Here is a 15,203-nt window from a genome sequence, read left to right as displayed (position 1 = left end):
TATTCGCCGGTAAAAGTGTTAAATTTATCAAACTTACCAAGGCGATTGGCAAGTACGCATAATAACCGGTATCACATTTATCGTAACATATATATACAATCGAATCCCGTTTTAACGAATACCGTTATAGCAAAAATCTCGTTTTGAAAGAACACTTTTCTAATCCCCAAATAAGTTTACATAGGAGCAATGCTAGGTAACCTGGAATTCCTTTATAACGAAGTGATTCCTCCGGTCTCTTGGCGTTCGTTATAACGGGACTCGACTGTATAGAAAAAGAGAGGCACTGTACAATATTTAAATTAAATCAGTAATTATGTATTGGCTACATGAATTGGGCGAGATATTTTGCGGACCGGTAAGAAATTCCTAAGGACGGGATTACACTATAAATATTTTCTAAAAGTTCTTTTATAAAACTTGAAAAATTCAACCAATAAGCTTATCGTTGCATTTGCTCGAATGTAACCTACGAGTTTTACTGGTTGGATTTTTCAAGTTTCATAAAAGGGATTTTATCCAACTTTTACAGCGTAATCCCGGCTTTACATATTCTCAATAAGAATTTATTTCTCCATTCAATACTTCCCATAACTGCTGAAGAAAAAAACAAAAACAAAATCGTGTTATAAATAGTTATTTCCGTGTTAAATCCATATTATTCACAACGTTCAATGTTTATCTCTATATCCACCATAAAATTCAGTAAATACCAAATACATAAATAAAAGAGAGAGATGCACCTTTTTATGGGAAAACGAGCAAGTTTTTGGATTGGCTGATTCTAGGAAAATTTCCCACGTTACGCGGATTACCTCACACAGGTGGGTGGGGCCTTTGCGTGCGAGCCGCGCGTATAAATTGCGGGGGGCCCCTCCGTTTTGCTTACATAAAACAATCCTCTTCCAAGTAATTCTTGAGGCAGCTATAACGACATCTCGCTCTCTGTGTTTTATTTTTATTTTTTGTATACACTAAAAACACACGGACATATATTTGTATTTGCCTTTTTTTATCTGGATTTTTACGATGAGGATTTTTGGTATGGCGACGACTGCGGTGCTCATCATACTTGTGGAGTTTGCGTCTTGTCGATCCCTAAACGATGATAGGAATATCTTAAAGAAATGGGTCGTTGGTAAGTTCGAAGATAATTAAGCATTTTAATTTGTGTCGTACTATTTGATAATTATGATTTGTTTTTACTGTTTTTATGTAGATTTAAGGGGGGTTGGTGAACCCAAATTTTCTAAAAAAAACACTTTTTTTTTTAGTTTGCAAACGCTGTGAAATTTTCTGTCTAACTGTGCTTAAGTTTTATTACTAGAATTTTTGTACTTCTACTTGTACTATAAATATTTTAAAAAATATTTTAACATGAACTTCTAGCAGGCATTATACATGCTAATGTTTTCCACTAAAATGCTCTTTGCTCAAAATAAGTTTTTTGTCGGATAAGGAACATTTTTTCGAACACCACTCATTCATGTCTTAAAACTTTGTGTGTGTGTGGCTCTCAACACTATAGCATTAGTTTTTTTATTAAGATTATTTAAATAATTTTTATGTCACAAAATATGGACAAATTTTGGAGATTTTTTTTTTGAAAAGTTGCATGTTGTTGAAGTTGAAATTCAAGGAAAAAAAAATAACAAACAGTTAAAATCTTAAATGCTCGGGTTAAACTGTATGAAAATATCCATTATATTTGGGGGGAAAAAATTGAGTGCCTAAAGTTAATAGAAAATTTTTAAATGTTCCTTAAAGGAAGGAGATTTTTCCCCACAGACAAGCAAAGACCATGCACCAATTCCCTTAAAATAAATATTTATGGAATCGAAAAAACTTTTAATGTAATTAAACGATTTAGAACAGGCATCTTCAACCCGTTACTCGCGAGCACCACGTTGCTCCCTGAAGCCCCCAGAGTGCTCGATGGTCGGGCCCGATTTCACGTTCGCGAGCACTTGATCACCGTTCCAATTAAACACCTTGTACATATTGCATTCAAGTACTGAAATCATCCTGATTTCATGCATTCGTATTTCATACTTGCCGTAAGGGTGCTCTTCTTTTGATGATGGGTACAAGCAGTGCTCGCGACTGGAAGAGGGTTGAAGACGTCTGCTTTAGAAGAAGAGCCTAAACTCAAATGCATCTAAAAGTTATATCAGATTCGGGTAGCATTCTGTACAGCAAAACATGAACTGAAAAAAATCTATTACTGAGCCTTTATGTAAACTGTTTCAGGTTTCAACAGATAATTTAAGTTTTTAATTTAAAAAATATTTTTTCGTACTTAAAATTCTAAAACATGATTTACTTAGAAAATATAAATTCCATCATATTTCTACACGCAGCGGCCTTATACAAAACTTTCTAGGGCCGCCAGAGAGAGTTTGTGACTCCCTGCTTTATAATATGAGTGCACAAACTCCGTCCCATTCAGGATTTTTACCCAGCGTACCTTGAAGTAATTGAAGACAATTAAATTGATTTTATCTGCTTTTTTATGCTTCCATTTGGCTTTGAAAGAAGTCGTTCAGCTTTTATATAGCTCTTGGAAAAGTCATTGAGTTTTTATACAGCCGTCATGTAAGCTATCCAGCTTTTACAATGTCTTGGAAAACGTAATCTCACTATTGTACCACCCTCCAAGATGTAGGAAATTGTAATGATAGAGCACTCGCCCGGATTGCGAGAGGTTGGTGGCTCAATTCCTCGCAGAGGCATATCTGAGTTTTCTTTCCGAACTTAATCCATCTCCGCTTGGTATCCAGTATTTCGTAATTCAGCTCTCACTCGACCGACCCTCTAAGTCAGCGGTTCTCAAAGTAAGCGTCGTGGTTCCTAGGGACATCGCCAATCTCTTTCAGGGGCGTCAAGTGGTGCTATTGAAGTGATTCTTTTCTAGACTAATCTGGGGAGTTGCAGGTAAAGTCAAGGAAGCCACGATTGGAAAAAGTTTGTGATCCACTGCTCCTCTAAGTTATTCAGCTTTTATACGACCCTTGAAAAACGTATTCACACAGATTTTTTTTCTACGAAGTTATTCAGTTTTTATGCAACTTCTTTTACTTGATGAGAAAAAGTAATTAAGGATTATTCAGCTTTTATGCAGCTTTATATAAGAGCTAATTCAGTTTTATATTTCCCACAAAAAAAAGTGATTTAGCTTTTATACGACCCGTGAGGGTGAAACATTTCCCAAAAGCCAGAAAGTTTGTGCAGCCCCGCTACAGAAGCTCCGTTTTCATTACTTTGAGACACGAATGCGTAAATTGACATGAGAGGAAAAATATTTCTAACATTTAATTTAATATTTAAATAAACATGAAGAGAGAGAGAGAGAGAGAGAGAATATTTTATATGCATGTTACAATATTAAAAAGTTTGAATAATTATGCAATTTTTTCAATAAAAATGTTTATCAGTTCAAAGATAAGTTTTAAAACCTAGTCAGGGATCTGGAAAATGTTGCGGCTCTGTACGATGTTTATGTGAATGAGGCTCCCACTAGCTGGAGACCATCGAAATGCATGGAAAGGTTAGAAACGCGCAAAGAAACAGAGTAGCCTACAGAATATATCACTTAAATTCAATTTTGTAAGATTTATTTATTTTCAATTTGTTTTCGAAAACCGTTTTTATGAGCCCATATTTTTGAGGCTTACTATTTGAATAATTATTTACGCTCAAACTAGATATTTTACTTTCAATATACAGGGTGTCCTGTAAGTTCTAATGTGGCCTTTATCTCATCAACCGTTTGTCGAAGCAGTATGGTTCCAATTTAAAAAAAATCTCACAAGACGTTCAAAAATTACCCTGTACCAGTTTTCAGAGTGAAAATACAGCGCTTCACAAAATTAAAAAAAAAAATCTAAATTTTTATGCGATCCCCCTGCCGAATCTAACTTCCGATTAGAAAGGTATTGCCCTGTCTTATTGTCTGAGTCCAACATAAGAGATCCTGTGTTTTTAACTGCAATATTCGTTGAGACATTCTAATTCAAAATCTGATAAAAGTTGGGAAAGGACGACACGAATAAGGGAAAGGAGCGTGCGTTAGTTTTTGCTGTTCTTTCGTAACTTTTCTCCGATTTTGTATTAAAATACCCCAGTGAATATTGCGGTTAAAAACATTTAGATTTTGTTTGGAGGAGGTATAGAAAAGACAGGGCAACAACATTCTAATTGGAAGTCAGAGGACAAGGGAACCGTATAAAAATTTTTATTTTATGACACACTGTATTTTCACTCTAGATATTTATACAGGGTAATTTTTGAACGTCTTTTTAGCATTTTTTAAATTTTAATCATATATATATATATATATATATATATATATATATATATACAGTCAAACCTCGTTAGTGCGTCACCCGGTTAACACGTCACTCGGTTTACAGAGTCACTCCGCTTGCTAAGTCATATTTTTGCTCTCCCAAGAGTGACTCATTAACGAGGTTTGACTGTATACACACACACACACACAAATAATACAAATAAAAATATCTTTATTTGTATAATTTCCAGTTATGTGTCAAACTTGTAATTGTCTTAACATCAATAGATCCGACATAAAAAAAAATTAGGCAACCATAATAAAAAAGATTATGAACTTTTGCATTTTCCAAAACATAGCTTCGAGAGAATGCTATCATTAGCATTTTAGATGAGGAAAAAATTGTTAGCAAAAGACTTGACAAAGAGAACTTGTTTATCTGTTTATACAGAACTTTATACCCATATGGTTTGAATACAAAAATGAATGGTGACAGCTTCTCTAATATCGACAATGTTTGCATTTGTTATAAATTTGCCACTCCGGCAAACAGCCTCAATAGCTGCCAACGTGGTTGTAGTGGTGGTAAAAAAAAACAAGACAAAATATTGCAGTAACAACTTGTCTTGTAAGGATTAATTTCTTCAAATTCAATCATTCCAATTTTATAAAGATCAGGGCGAACAAATTTTCTCGGAAAAATAATTCCCTTCATTGGTTTGTTAAAAACGAGTTTAAGAACTTTCCATTTAGAAATGATATTGTGAGACATTGTTTTTGATTTAATCAAATTTAAATTGAAAATTATAAATATTTCTGAGCTCATATCACATAAAAAGAAGATAACTAATGAATATCGTGTCACGAATTTTCACGATAAAAGATTTGATCAAATTGGAATATGTCTCATATTTTCTTTAAACATAAAAATCTTTTTCCACTTGATAAGATTTGCAATGTCAAGATTGCTTGCAAATATAATAAACCTATTCAGAAATTAATTTCAATTATAATTTTTTTTAGCAAAAATCTCAATAACATTGAAGAAAAACGCTGTTTTTGTAAAGATAAAAGTCTGCTTAATTTCGTTGACAATGATCATGGACACGTAATAACTGGTGATGTTTCTATTATTAAAAATGACGAGCTCAGAGAATTAATGTCGCTTGACACCGAATTTTCAGACTAAAAAAAGCTTTCTGAGAAACAAATTTTAATTGATATCTCAAATGCAAACACCAAACATGGCCCCCGCTCTGTCCCTTGTGGGATATAAGCAGGCTACCTTGCGGCTGGGCCATGCTGGAAAAAAGAAAATGCCCCGCTAGCCACCAAGACCACTGTCCGACCTCCAACCCACGGAAAGGAATACAGACACCAACACCAAACATGGCCCAGCTCTGAGGCAGATTACCTAGCGGCTGGGACATGCTGGAAAAACTATCTTGATGTTCGGGCCCGGCAGGCATCCCCGGCCCGTAAGCCACAGGACCCAATCCCGCCGAGGCCCCCCATCGCCCCCGACTCCTGGCAATTACACCCCCAAAGTCCCCGGAAACCCCCCGCCAAGGAGCCCGGGCGAATCGCCCGCAAGAGGCCAACAAAAACATCTCGAGCCATCCGCCATCATCACTGTACTCTGTCCCCAACCATCAGCCAATCTGCAACACCAACTTCACTCATCTTGTCTTTTGTTGGAAGGGTTTTTTCATAGGTCCGAATCTGCAAATAGAACATGAAAAACAGGATACATGTACAAATTCAGGTCCAATGAACTATAAATATGTAAGTGGGAATTATCGATATTGATCAATTGCTGGTGTTAATAATATCACAAGACTGAAGGAGCCGGGGGGGGGACTTTTCATTGCCAGTTAGAGACATGTTTAGATTTGGTTATTATAGTCCTAATGATGAGATCAAGTCCGAAGAAATTACAAAGTTCACTTGAACATACAAAGTTCAGTTGCGCACTAGTGGATTCACCGGTGGTATACATTGGAACACATGAATATATTGATGAATAACAAAAATTATGGCGTTTCATAGCAGTTGAGAAAGTATATATAATGTGCTTATAAGCAGGTGTCCGGGTACAACGTCAGAGTTTTTATAACAGATGGGCTGTGGGAATGATCTAGACAAACAGCGATGCCACGAAACGTAAGATATATAGCGTACATGATGATATTATGTAAGCATTAAATAGTATATAACATGCATAGTAAATATACATGAAATGAGATAAACTTTAATTATGCTTATAGGACAACATCTGCAAACTACGCATGATTCAATAATAAAAATTTAGTGAACAATTCAATCAAAAAAAAAAAAAAAAAATTAAAATTCAATCGACAATGCAAGTAATAATAAAATTCAATCAAAATTCAATCACAATCAATAATTCAATCAAAAATAAAATTCAATCAATAATTCAATCAAAAAAAAAATTCAATCAATAATTCAATCAAAAAAAATTCAATCAATAATTCAATCAACAATTGCGCTCAGCCCATCAAAGCAGAGTAGAAAAATTCAAACAGGATATTATTAAACATTGAATCTGAAGTAGATACTTTGGATACAAAAAATATATATGAACATGGAAAGAATACATATTGGCATCACTGACAATGATAAATTTCATTAAAATATCACTATACATATTTTATAGCACATGGGGTTAGGAAAGACGTCGCAATTATGGTACATAGTCTGAGTCCGAATCAGAGTCCAAGGGATCTTCTCTGTCTTGATATGCCATAGGTCTCGGGAAGATGTATAACTCTTGATTATTTTCCATAAAGTTGATAAGATTTTTAATCTTATTATAACTGCCAGGATTTTGGAAGACCTTCAACTTCCAAGACTGTGTATCAGCAACAGGGATTTGTAAGTGGAAGTCTTTGGTGAACGGGCAGGCTGTAGAGTAGTGGATGACCGTGCCCTCCCCGCCACATTTGCATTTCTCAGTCTGTCGATGAAATCTCGCCAGATATGCTGGGAAAGGACCATGTTCGGAAAAGAATATAACCATTTCCCTGGTCCATTTCCTATATCTGTATCTTGCTGTGGGGAGGAGAGCATATATTTTCCTGCCAACTTTGCGTTCTGTCTGCCATCGATTTTGCCACTTCTGCATCATTTCCTCAGATAAGATGTTCTTTGCCCATGACTTAGGGAAGAGCAGCGAAAAGTCAGACGTCACTCTTGCAGTCGCAGCTTTTGCAAGTTGGTCTGCCTGTTCATTCCCATATGTTCCTGCATGAGCTTTCACCCAATTGAGACTGATTTGAGGATTGGCACACAGAACCTTTCTGATTTGCCTAGCGATGATGTGTTGAGACAGGGGATCCCTGATTGAGTGGAGTGATGAAAGTGAATCTGTGAAGATAGATGTTCTCTTCTGGAGTTCTTCCGCTTTCTTAATAGCCATAAGTAAAGCAAAAAGTTCGGCTTGGAATACTGTGTTATTGGTATTCAATTTACAAGACCATCTGTAGAAGATGTCATCTTTCTGAAGGATAGTAAAAGCTGCTGCAACTCCATTTTCCGTCTTTGAACCATCGGTATAGATGTCGAAATAGGGTTTTTTAAACAGTTCAGTGTCAGTCGGATCTGCAGACATTTGTCTATCATCAGGATATTCTGCCGGGTGTCTCGTCCATCCGGTGATTTTCCTTTGGATTTGAGTGTGACTGATGTGAGTTGCATCTTGTAGTTGGATATTGCGTTTGTTCCGAAGTGCCCCCATTTTAGCTTCGTACTCCACGATATATCTTAGTGGAGGCAGACCAGCCAAGATTTGCAGGGCGTTTGTTGGTGATGTCGAGTAAGCTTTGAGGATGTACAATAAGCAACCACGTTGGATAGAATCAAGACGTCTACCCTGTTCCTCCGTTAATGTGATACCCCAGGCTGGGGCACCATGATATCTCAAATGATATCAATTTAACGATTGCCAAGATTTCTCGTAAATACTCATGCCCTGTTGAACATTTACAAGAATCGAAATTCAATATTTTTAACGACATCAAAAACAATCTAAGTTTACATCGTTATCGGCCAGAATTTGAGGAAAAAACATTTTGGTAACTTTAAAAAGCTTTTTTGCACAGATAAATAATATTCAGGAAAAATTTATTATTACAGTCATGTTGACAAGGCAGTTAATAACTTCGCGATTATATGCAAGTTATATTATAAGAACTTGCTGCTCTATGAATATGACAATATTTGTATTTACACTAAAATATCAAGACCATTAAAAGAGATAGGTTAAAGGAATCTTGCTCTTCTCAAAAAACTTAAAATTAATAATTTTGTATCTCGTTATCCATATTTTTTTGTTACGATTAAATTTCGCAAAAAACCAATCAAAAATTTAGATTTTTCACTTGTGGTACCAACTGTTATAATAGTGAGTGTGGAAAGAGTTTTTTTTTAATATCTTAAAAAATATGTTGGACAAAATAGAGTTGGAAGAAGATACTTTCATTATAAAAACTAATCAGAAAGTTCTAAATTTTCTAAAAAATTCTAAAATTGATGGCATTGAAACTTATGATTTTGAAAACTTGTTCACTAATATACTACATGAAAACATCTTAGATATTTGTGAGAATTTATGTATATAAAATATAAGAACATTATTCAACTTGGAAAAATTATTTTGTACAATGGCGTCAACATCTGTAAACAGATCAAGGATGTACACATGGGCACATGTTTTTGCGAGCATTGTTTTGCATTTCTATGAAAGTAATATTTTCGCTGAACTGCAAAATCAAGAGTTGGCGATTTCATTATATTTAATTTTGAAAATTTTCTGGAATTAAGCGTTGATAATCTTCACCCGTCGAACTTGATACTCAAGAGAACCACTCACAACCCTCTTTCTGCTGACTTCACTGACCTTAAAATTTGTCTGTCTAATCGCATTGCTATTATCGGTATATTTGATAAAAGAAAAGAATTCAAATTTGAAGTTAATTTTTTATCTAATTTCAATTCTAATATTAGTATTAAAATTCTGAGAAATATGTTTTCTGGACAACTTTCTAGAATTAAAAACATGTAACAATGTAAATGATTTTCTTAACGCTTTTTCTGACTTGTTGAGTGCCAACGGATAATCTTTCTTTATGGGTTTCAAATAGTGATGGTAACTCGTGAGAAATTTCCCATATTCCTGGGAAAAATTGGCCCACAGAGAAATTTCGTGGCGTTTGGGGAAATTTTGAGAGTTCATCAAACAAAAGAATTTTTATTTAAAAAAAATATATAAATGCAAAACAAAAAATGCTTTTCTAGTGTAAAATACTTGACAGCATATTTCCACCGATAGATGGCAGGACAATTTTCGGAATGTGTGGGGAAAACTAGTCAAAAGGGAAATTTTGCTTGACGAGGTTACCATCACTGGTTTCAAACTTCACCAACGTTTTTTTGATTCGTTAGTTAACGCCATGTGGCTTTTAATTTTGTGACACCCTAATGAAGTTGAACTTAAGGTAGGATTTTTTTGTAACTTTTTTAATTTCTTTTCATAAACTAATTTGGAACACCCTTGTATGGTGGTATCGATTTTTTTTATTTTATTTTATTACCAATGCTTTTTTCGTGTATGTCTAGCGATTTTAAATTTTGATTTCTGTATTTTCTTAAATTTGCTTTTCTTTCTCATGTATTTTGGACTTCCAAAGCTTGCAAAAATGTCGGGGGAAAATATGATTCTTTTAGCCATCCCATGACTTACCATCATCAGAAACATTTTTGCTTGTCTGGAACAATGTCGATGGTTCCCCCTTGAGAACGACCTCGTCTCATTGTTCCTTATATTTCCTCTTTTTGTTCTTACATTTATTTTTATAATTTCCAGTTATGTGTGTACAGCTGCCTTGGGCGCTATACTCTGGCTTCGGAAAATTTTTTTTTTAATTTCAGTATTTTTATATAATGTCTCACTGTACTACACTGCTCAAAACAATTAGGGGAGCAAGCAAAAAAGTGAAGAAAACCGTGCGAGACAGCCACGTATTGGCATACAATGGATAGTACACGCGTATCAATGCGCAATACAGAAAAAAGACGTAAAAAAATTTGGAATTAAGCTTTAATTCTTTGAAAATATGGAAAAAACATGAAAAGATGATTTAGGGCAACAATTTGGTTACATGTAAACGATAAAAAAAAGTACTGTTTAGACATGATGCATGAGTTTTAATAGGGCGTGTGGTCTCCTCGAACAGCTAAGACTGCTGCCAACCTGTTTGCCATGGATGCGATGAGGTTATCGATCAGACTTTGGGGAATACTGTTCCACTCCTCAAGAAGTGCAATCTGCAATTCTCGACAGTAACAGGCGGCCTTGGTCGCGCAGCAATGCGTCGTCAGGAGAGCACGCTGGCCATTCCATACGCTGTATTGTTCCAGCTTCAAGCATGTTCTCCACCAGACGAAAACAAAGGAACCTGGAAAACAAAGGAATCTCCAATGGCTCCAGCGTAAGGGATGACATGAGGTCGCAGTATCTCGTCTGCATACCTTCGGGCCGTCAAAGTGCCATTCCGAATGATATGCAGGTCCGTACGTCCGCCTATGCTGATTCCACCCCATACCATCCAATCAGCTCGTCTGTATTGTGACCTTTCACGAACGAATGCGGGGTTATTTCGAGTGCCCCTGTCCCTCCATACCAGAACACGTCGGGTGTCACACTCCAGACTGAATCGGGACTCGTCTGTAAACAGCACTTGGCTCCAATCATGTTGCTCCCAATCTCGATGTTCAGCAGCCCATCTTCTTCGGGCCGCACGGTGGCGTGGGGTCAACGGAATGCAGACCATTGGCCTACGTGCATAGAGCCCTCCCTCATGAAGCCGATTACGTACTGTTTGGCTGGACACCCTTCGTCCTGTTGCCAAGAGCAACCGTCTTTGCAGCTGCGTAGCATTCTCTGTTCTGTTTCGACGGGCTGTTAACCGTATATACCGGTCATCAGTTGCTGTAGTGGCGCGTGGCCGACCTTGCCCTGGTCGACGTCTAACATTTCCTGTTTCTTGGAATCGATTCCACAGCCTTGCAACAACACTTCTGTCGACTCCAACAGCGTCCGCGACACTACTTGTGTTTGTCCGGATTCCAGTCTGCCTATAACACGCCATGCCATGGATTCCGGTAAATCACGTTGTTGAGACATCCTCAAGTCACCTTGTCTCAAAAAAAAAATACTGCGCAATCGAATTTCACAGTTACGGCAGTAAAACAGACGTTTCTGCAACATCCCGATTTCTGCCCTTATCTCCTTTTTCTGGTTTTTGACGTCATGAACTTTGATTTGCATATGAAGTTTTCTTCTTCCGTTTCCTGCTAGGCTTTAAATTATGGATGATTCATTTTATGTTACTTATCGGTATACATCTTTGCGTAATTTTGTTAAAACCATGTGCTCCCCTAATTGTTTTGAGCAGTGTATATATATACACGGGGGAAAAAATTCTAATTTGCGGCCCGCGTGAGGCCGCAAACTAGAATTTTTTGTGTTTAATTTTTAAACTTTTAGGAAATTTTCCATTTGATTTTTTAAAATATTCAATTAAAAACTAAGAATTTCGAAAAAAATTTATGAAGCTCATAGTTTTTAATTTTCATATACAATGAATCTATTTATTTTTATCCTTCATCGATTGCAATTCATTCTGGATAACTTATCTAAAAGAAGAGAAAAAAAAAAAGAAGTATTTTTTCAATGATAACTTAATGTCACATTGGCGATCGAACTAAACCAAGTCTATAACCGACACTTACGCGGAACTGAAATGACAAGAGTGGGTTTAGCTAAGGCGTATGAATGTGCGATGAATATCTGATATTCCGTTCGGCATCACTATAACCATCAATTTTCGTACTGGACATCTCACGAGAGGTTATCATCCTTACCAATATGGGAATATGTAATCGATAACCGTACACGAAATCATATCATCTCCAGATAAAGAATCCTTGTCAGATACTGATGATAGTTTGTATATTTTTTGATCAATCAAAGATTCACGCGGCAAAGATTACGTACTGTACTTTTTCCCGTACATCAATTCACCCCCATGCCTTTTTTCAAAAAATGAAATAATACACAGGGTGTCCTGTAAGTGCTAATGCGGCCTTTATCTCATCAACCGTCCGTCGTAAAGATGTGATTCTTCCCATTTAACAAATGCTCGCAGGTGTTCAAAAATTACCCGTTGCCCGTTTTAAGAGTGATAATTCAGTTGTATAACAAAATTTAAAAATATATATAATATATTGAATATAATATATAATATATTGAGAAAATATTGGGCCCTTAAAATCAGGAAATGAAGTGTAAAGATCGGGTTTTTCAAGGCCCTTCAGAAGTCGGGGCCTCTACCGTTAAATCTGCATCCGTCGCTAAGACATTTGAATTCAAAAATCGAAGGAAAGTTGTGAGAGAACACCAAAAACTGAGCGGACAACGCTCCTTTCCCTCGTTTATGCTGTCCTATCCCAACTTTTTTCCAATTTTTTAACTCGAATATATGAGCGAATATTGAACTTGGAAACTTGGAATATTTTTTGTTGGCGTTAGAAAAGACAGGGCAACTACTTTCTAATTGGATGTTAGGGGACAAGGGGACCATATAAAAATGTAGATTTTTTTTTATTTTGTTACACACTGTATGTTCACTCTCAAAACTGGTACAGGGCAATTTTTGAACACATTTTGAACATTTTTCAAATTGAAAAAATACCTCTACGACAAACAGTTAATGAGATAGATATGATTGAGAGCGCTAATGAATGCCTTTATCTAAGGCAGCATTAGCACTTGATATATACAGTACATATACAGGAAACCCTGTATATGTAGGTTTTATACATTAAATATTTCTAGCGTAATCTGAACATAGAATTTTCTTTCAATTAAAAATAATGAAAATATAGAATCTTGACCATGCTGCTTGATCCGAAAGCAAAAGCGACAAAAAAATGTACCGTTATATCCGATGTCGTTGCGTTCTCATCGTAATAATGGAGGTGCGTTAGCATTATTCTCTATGGGAATCAATAGGGACTACCCGAGGCTACGTTCAATCCAACATCGCTATATCCGAGTTTGACGATGAAGACTAGTATTTATCAATTGGCTCATACTCGGGGACGTGGACCACTATTACTGCTAAAACACTGATTGAAACCAATGACATTGTTATTCTGCACTAAGTCACCTTCAGGCACCTTGCGGAACACTTGTAAAGTAGTGTCCATCTAGCAGACAATCTTTGAAATAATGTCCATGTCCTGGACAATAACGTGTGATCATTACGTATTCCCAAGGGATCAGCATCATCCGTCCAGGGAATTTGTTAGTGTTAAATAAACATCCATTCCCGAACCGGGATTCGAATCCAGATCTGTAGAGTGAGAGGCTAGCTCCCTAACACCACCCGACTGCCAGGCGGCGAATGATGGCCATTCTTTTTCTAGCAGGGGTCAGTTACTGTTAAGATCACAAATGTCACACGTGAAAATCTCCACCATGAACATTTTCTTAACGCGTGTAACTTTTTCTTAATAACTGCGCTATTTGTTTTTTGTTTGTTTATTTTATTTATTTATTCATTTCATCATCGCAAAAACAGCCGATAGGTGGCGCTGAGGTACACAAGTCGAAGAAAAAAGATACGCAAATAACGAACAAAATGCCTCCACATCGTTTATTACAGCAGTATGTGTTCCACGTGACCACCACCACCACAAGGGGATAACACATTGCAGGCGAGTCACAAATCCAGCAACGGCAGAGTGCAGCAGGTCCACATACCGGTTGTGGATTAGGAGCGCAAGTTCTTATAACCACATTTGTATATTTCCACCGAAGTCGCTCATATCAGTGCCACCTATCGGCTGTCTTTTTTTTAGTTTTCTTTTCCTATCTTAGAAAAACTCCCGTGACCTAGCGATGCTAACCCTTCAAACCGTTTTTCATTTCGGTTATTTTTCTGGTTTCTATTCATTTTTAAAGTTTTTACGGACTTTTTGCCTACCCTGTGTATATATATATATATATATATATATATAGATACACGTTCGTCGCTGTGGTGGTCAAACGGTCATAGTGACGGCCTCGCATAGCCAAGACCCGGGTTCGAACCCCACCGTCGCCACAGTGGTGGTCGGCTGAATTTGGTTTCCTGTCGTTCCAACTTCAACGCGCGAATGCGAGCCGATGCCCCTCCCCCGGTTAAAAAGTCTCGCCACACAGAGCAACAACGCTACAAATGTTCAATCATTGCATTTCACTCGAAATTTGAAATATAGATGGCAGCACCAATTCGTGCACAACACCACATACGCACTCAGTCTATTAGGTACACACACTCAAGCTTCCGACACAACTCAATCGGTGGGAAATTGCCTATGGTGATAGACCGGAGTTGTGCTCGGTTTGAAAGAAAGAAAGTTTGTACGCTTTTCTGGCCCTAGTTAATAATGCTGTTTTATGCCTCGATATCTCACATGTTCCGTTCGTTGGCGAACGCTGATTAGCGGGTAATGTTGATATATCCAGCTGACGTTCACGCTGAAATGGACGCGCTATTCGAAACTTCACTATTGCTACATGTGCCAGTTTCTTATCAGCCCTTGAGTTTGTGTATTTAAGATCACCCTTGAGATATTTCACACACAAAGAACCTTCAAAACCTAGTATATATTATTGTGAATACTGACGGACCATATGTATGACTTTCTTTGAAATATCTTTTACACACGCCAACGTTTTTACTGCCCTCAAAATCTGCTTCCCGACTAGCCATGTCTTCAAAATGCTGCAATATGATAATTAGCTATGCTACATAAAATCTGCTCATTCCGACCAGTTAGTTCCTCA

The 15,203-nt window shown here is 36.8% G+C and overlaps 1 protein-coding gene across 2 annotated transcripts in view; it reads left to right on the top strand.

Moving 5' to 3' along the window:
- Positions 1-886: 886 nt before the first annotated feature.
- The window catches only part of LOC149087893 (uncharacterized), a 56,578-nt gene continuing 42,261 nt past the window's right edge, over positions 887-15,203 (top strand). The window contains exon 1 of one of the 2 annotated variants that reach the window (XR_016193957.1): positions 887-1,138. Coding sequence is in view for 1 of the 2 variants with exons in the window: in XM_089242364.1 (XP_089098490.1) it covers positions 1,030-1,138 (109 nt within the window). In the remaining variant the exon portion in view is untranslated. The remainder of the gene's footprint in view (positions 1,139-15,203) is intronic. The other variant, XM_089242364.1, reaches the window with a different exon arrangement.

Source organism: Pholcus phalangioides, unplaced genomic scaffold (genome assembly GCF_987345545.1).
Source record: "Pholcus phalangioides strain wild (caught in Gottingen) unplaced genomic scaffold, Ppha-v1.0 ptg000003l_1, whole genome shotgun sequence".
Taxonomy (NCBI): Eukaryota; Metazoa; Arthropoda; class Arachnida; order Araneae; family Pholcidae; genus Pholcus; species Pholcus phalangioides.
This window is presented reverse-complemented; position numbering and strand designations above follow the sequence as displayed.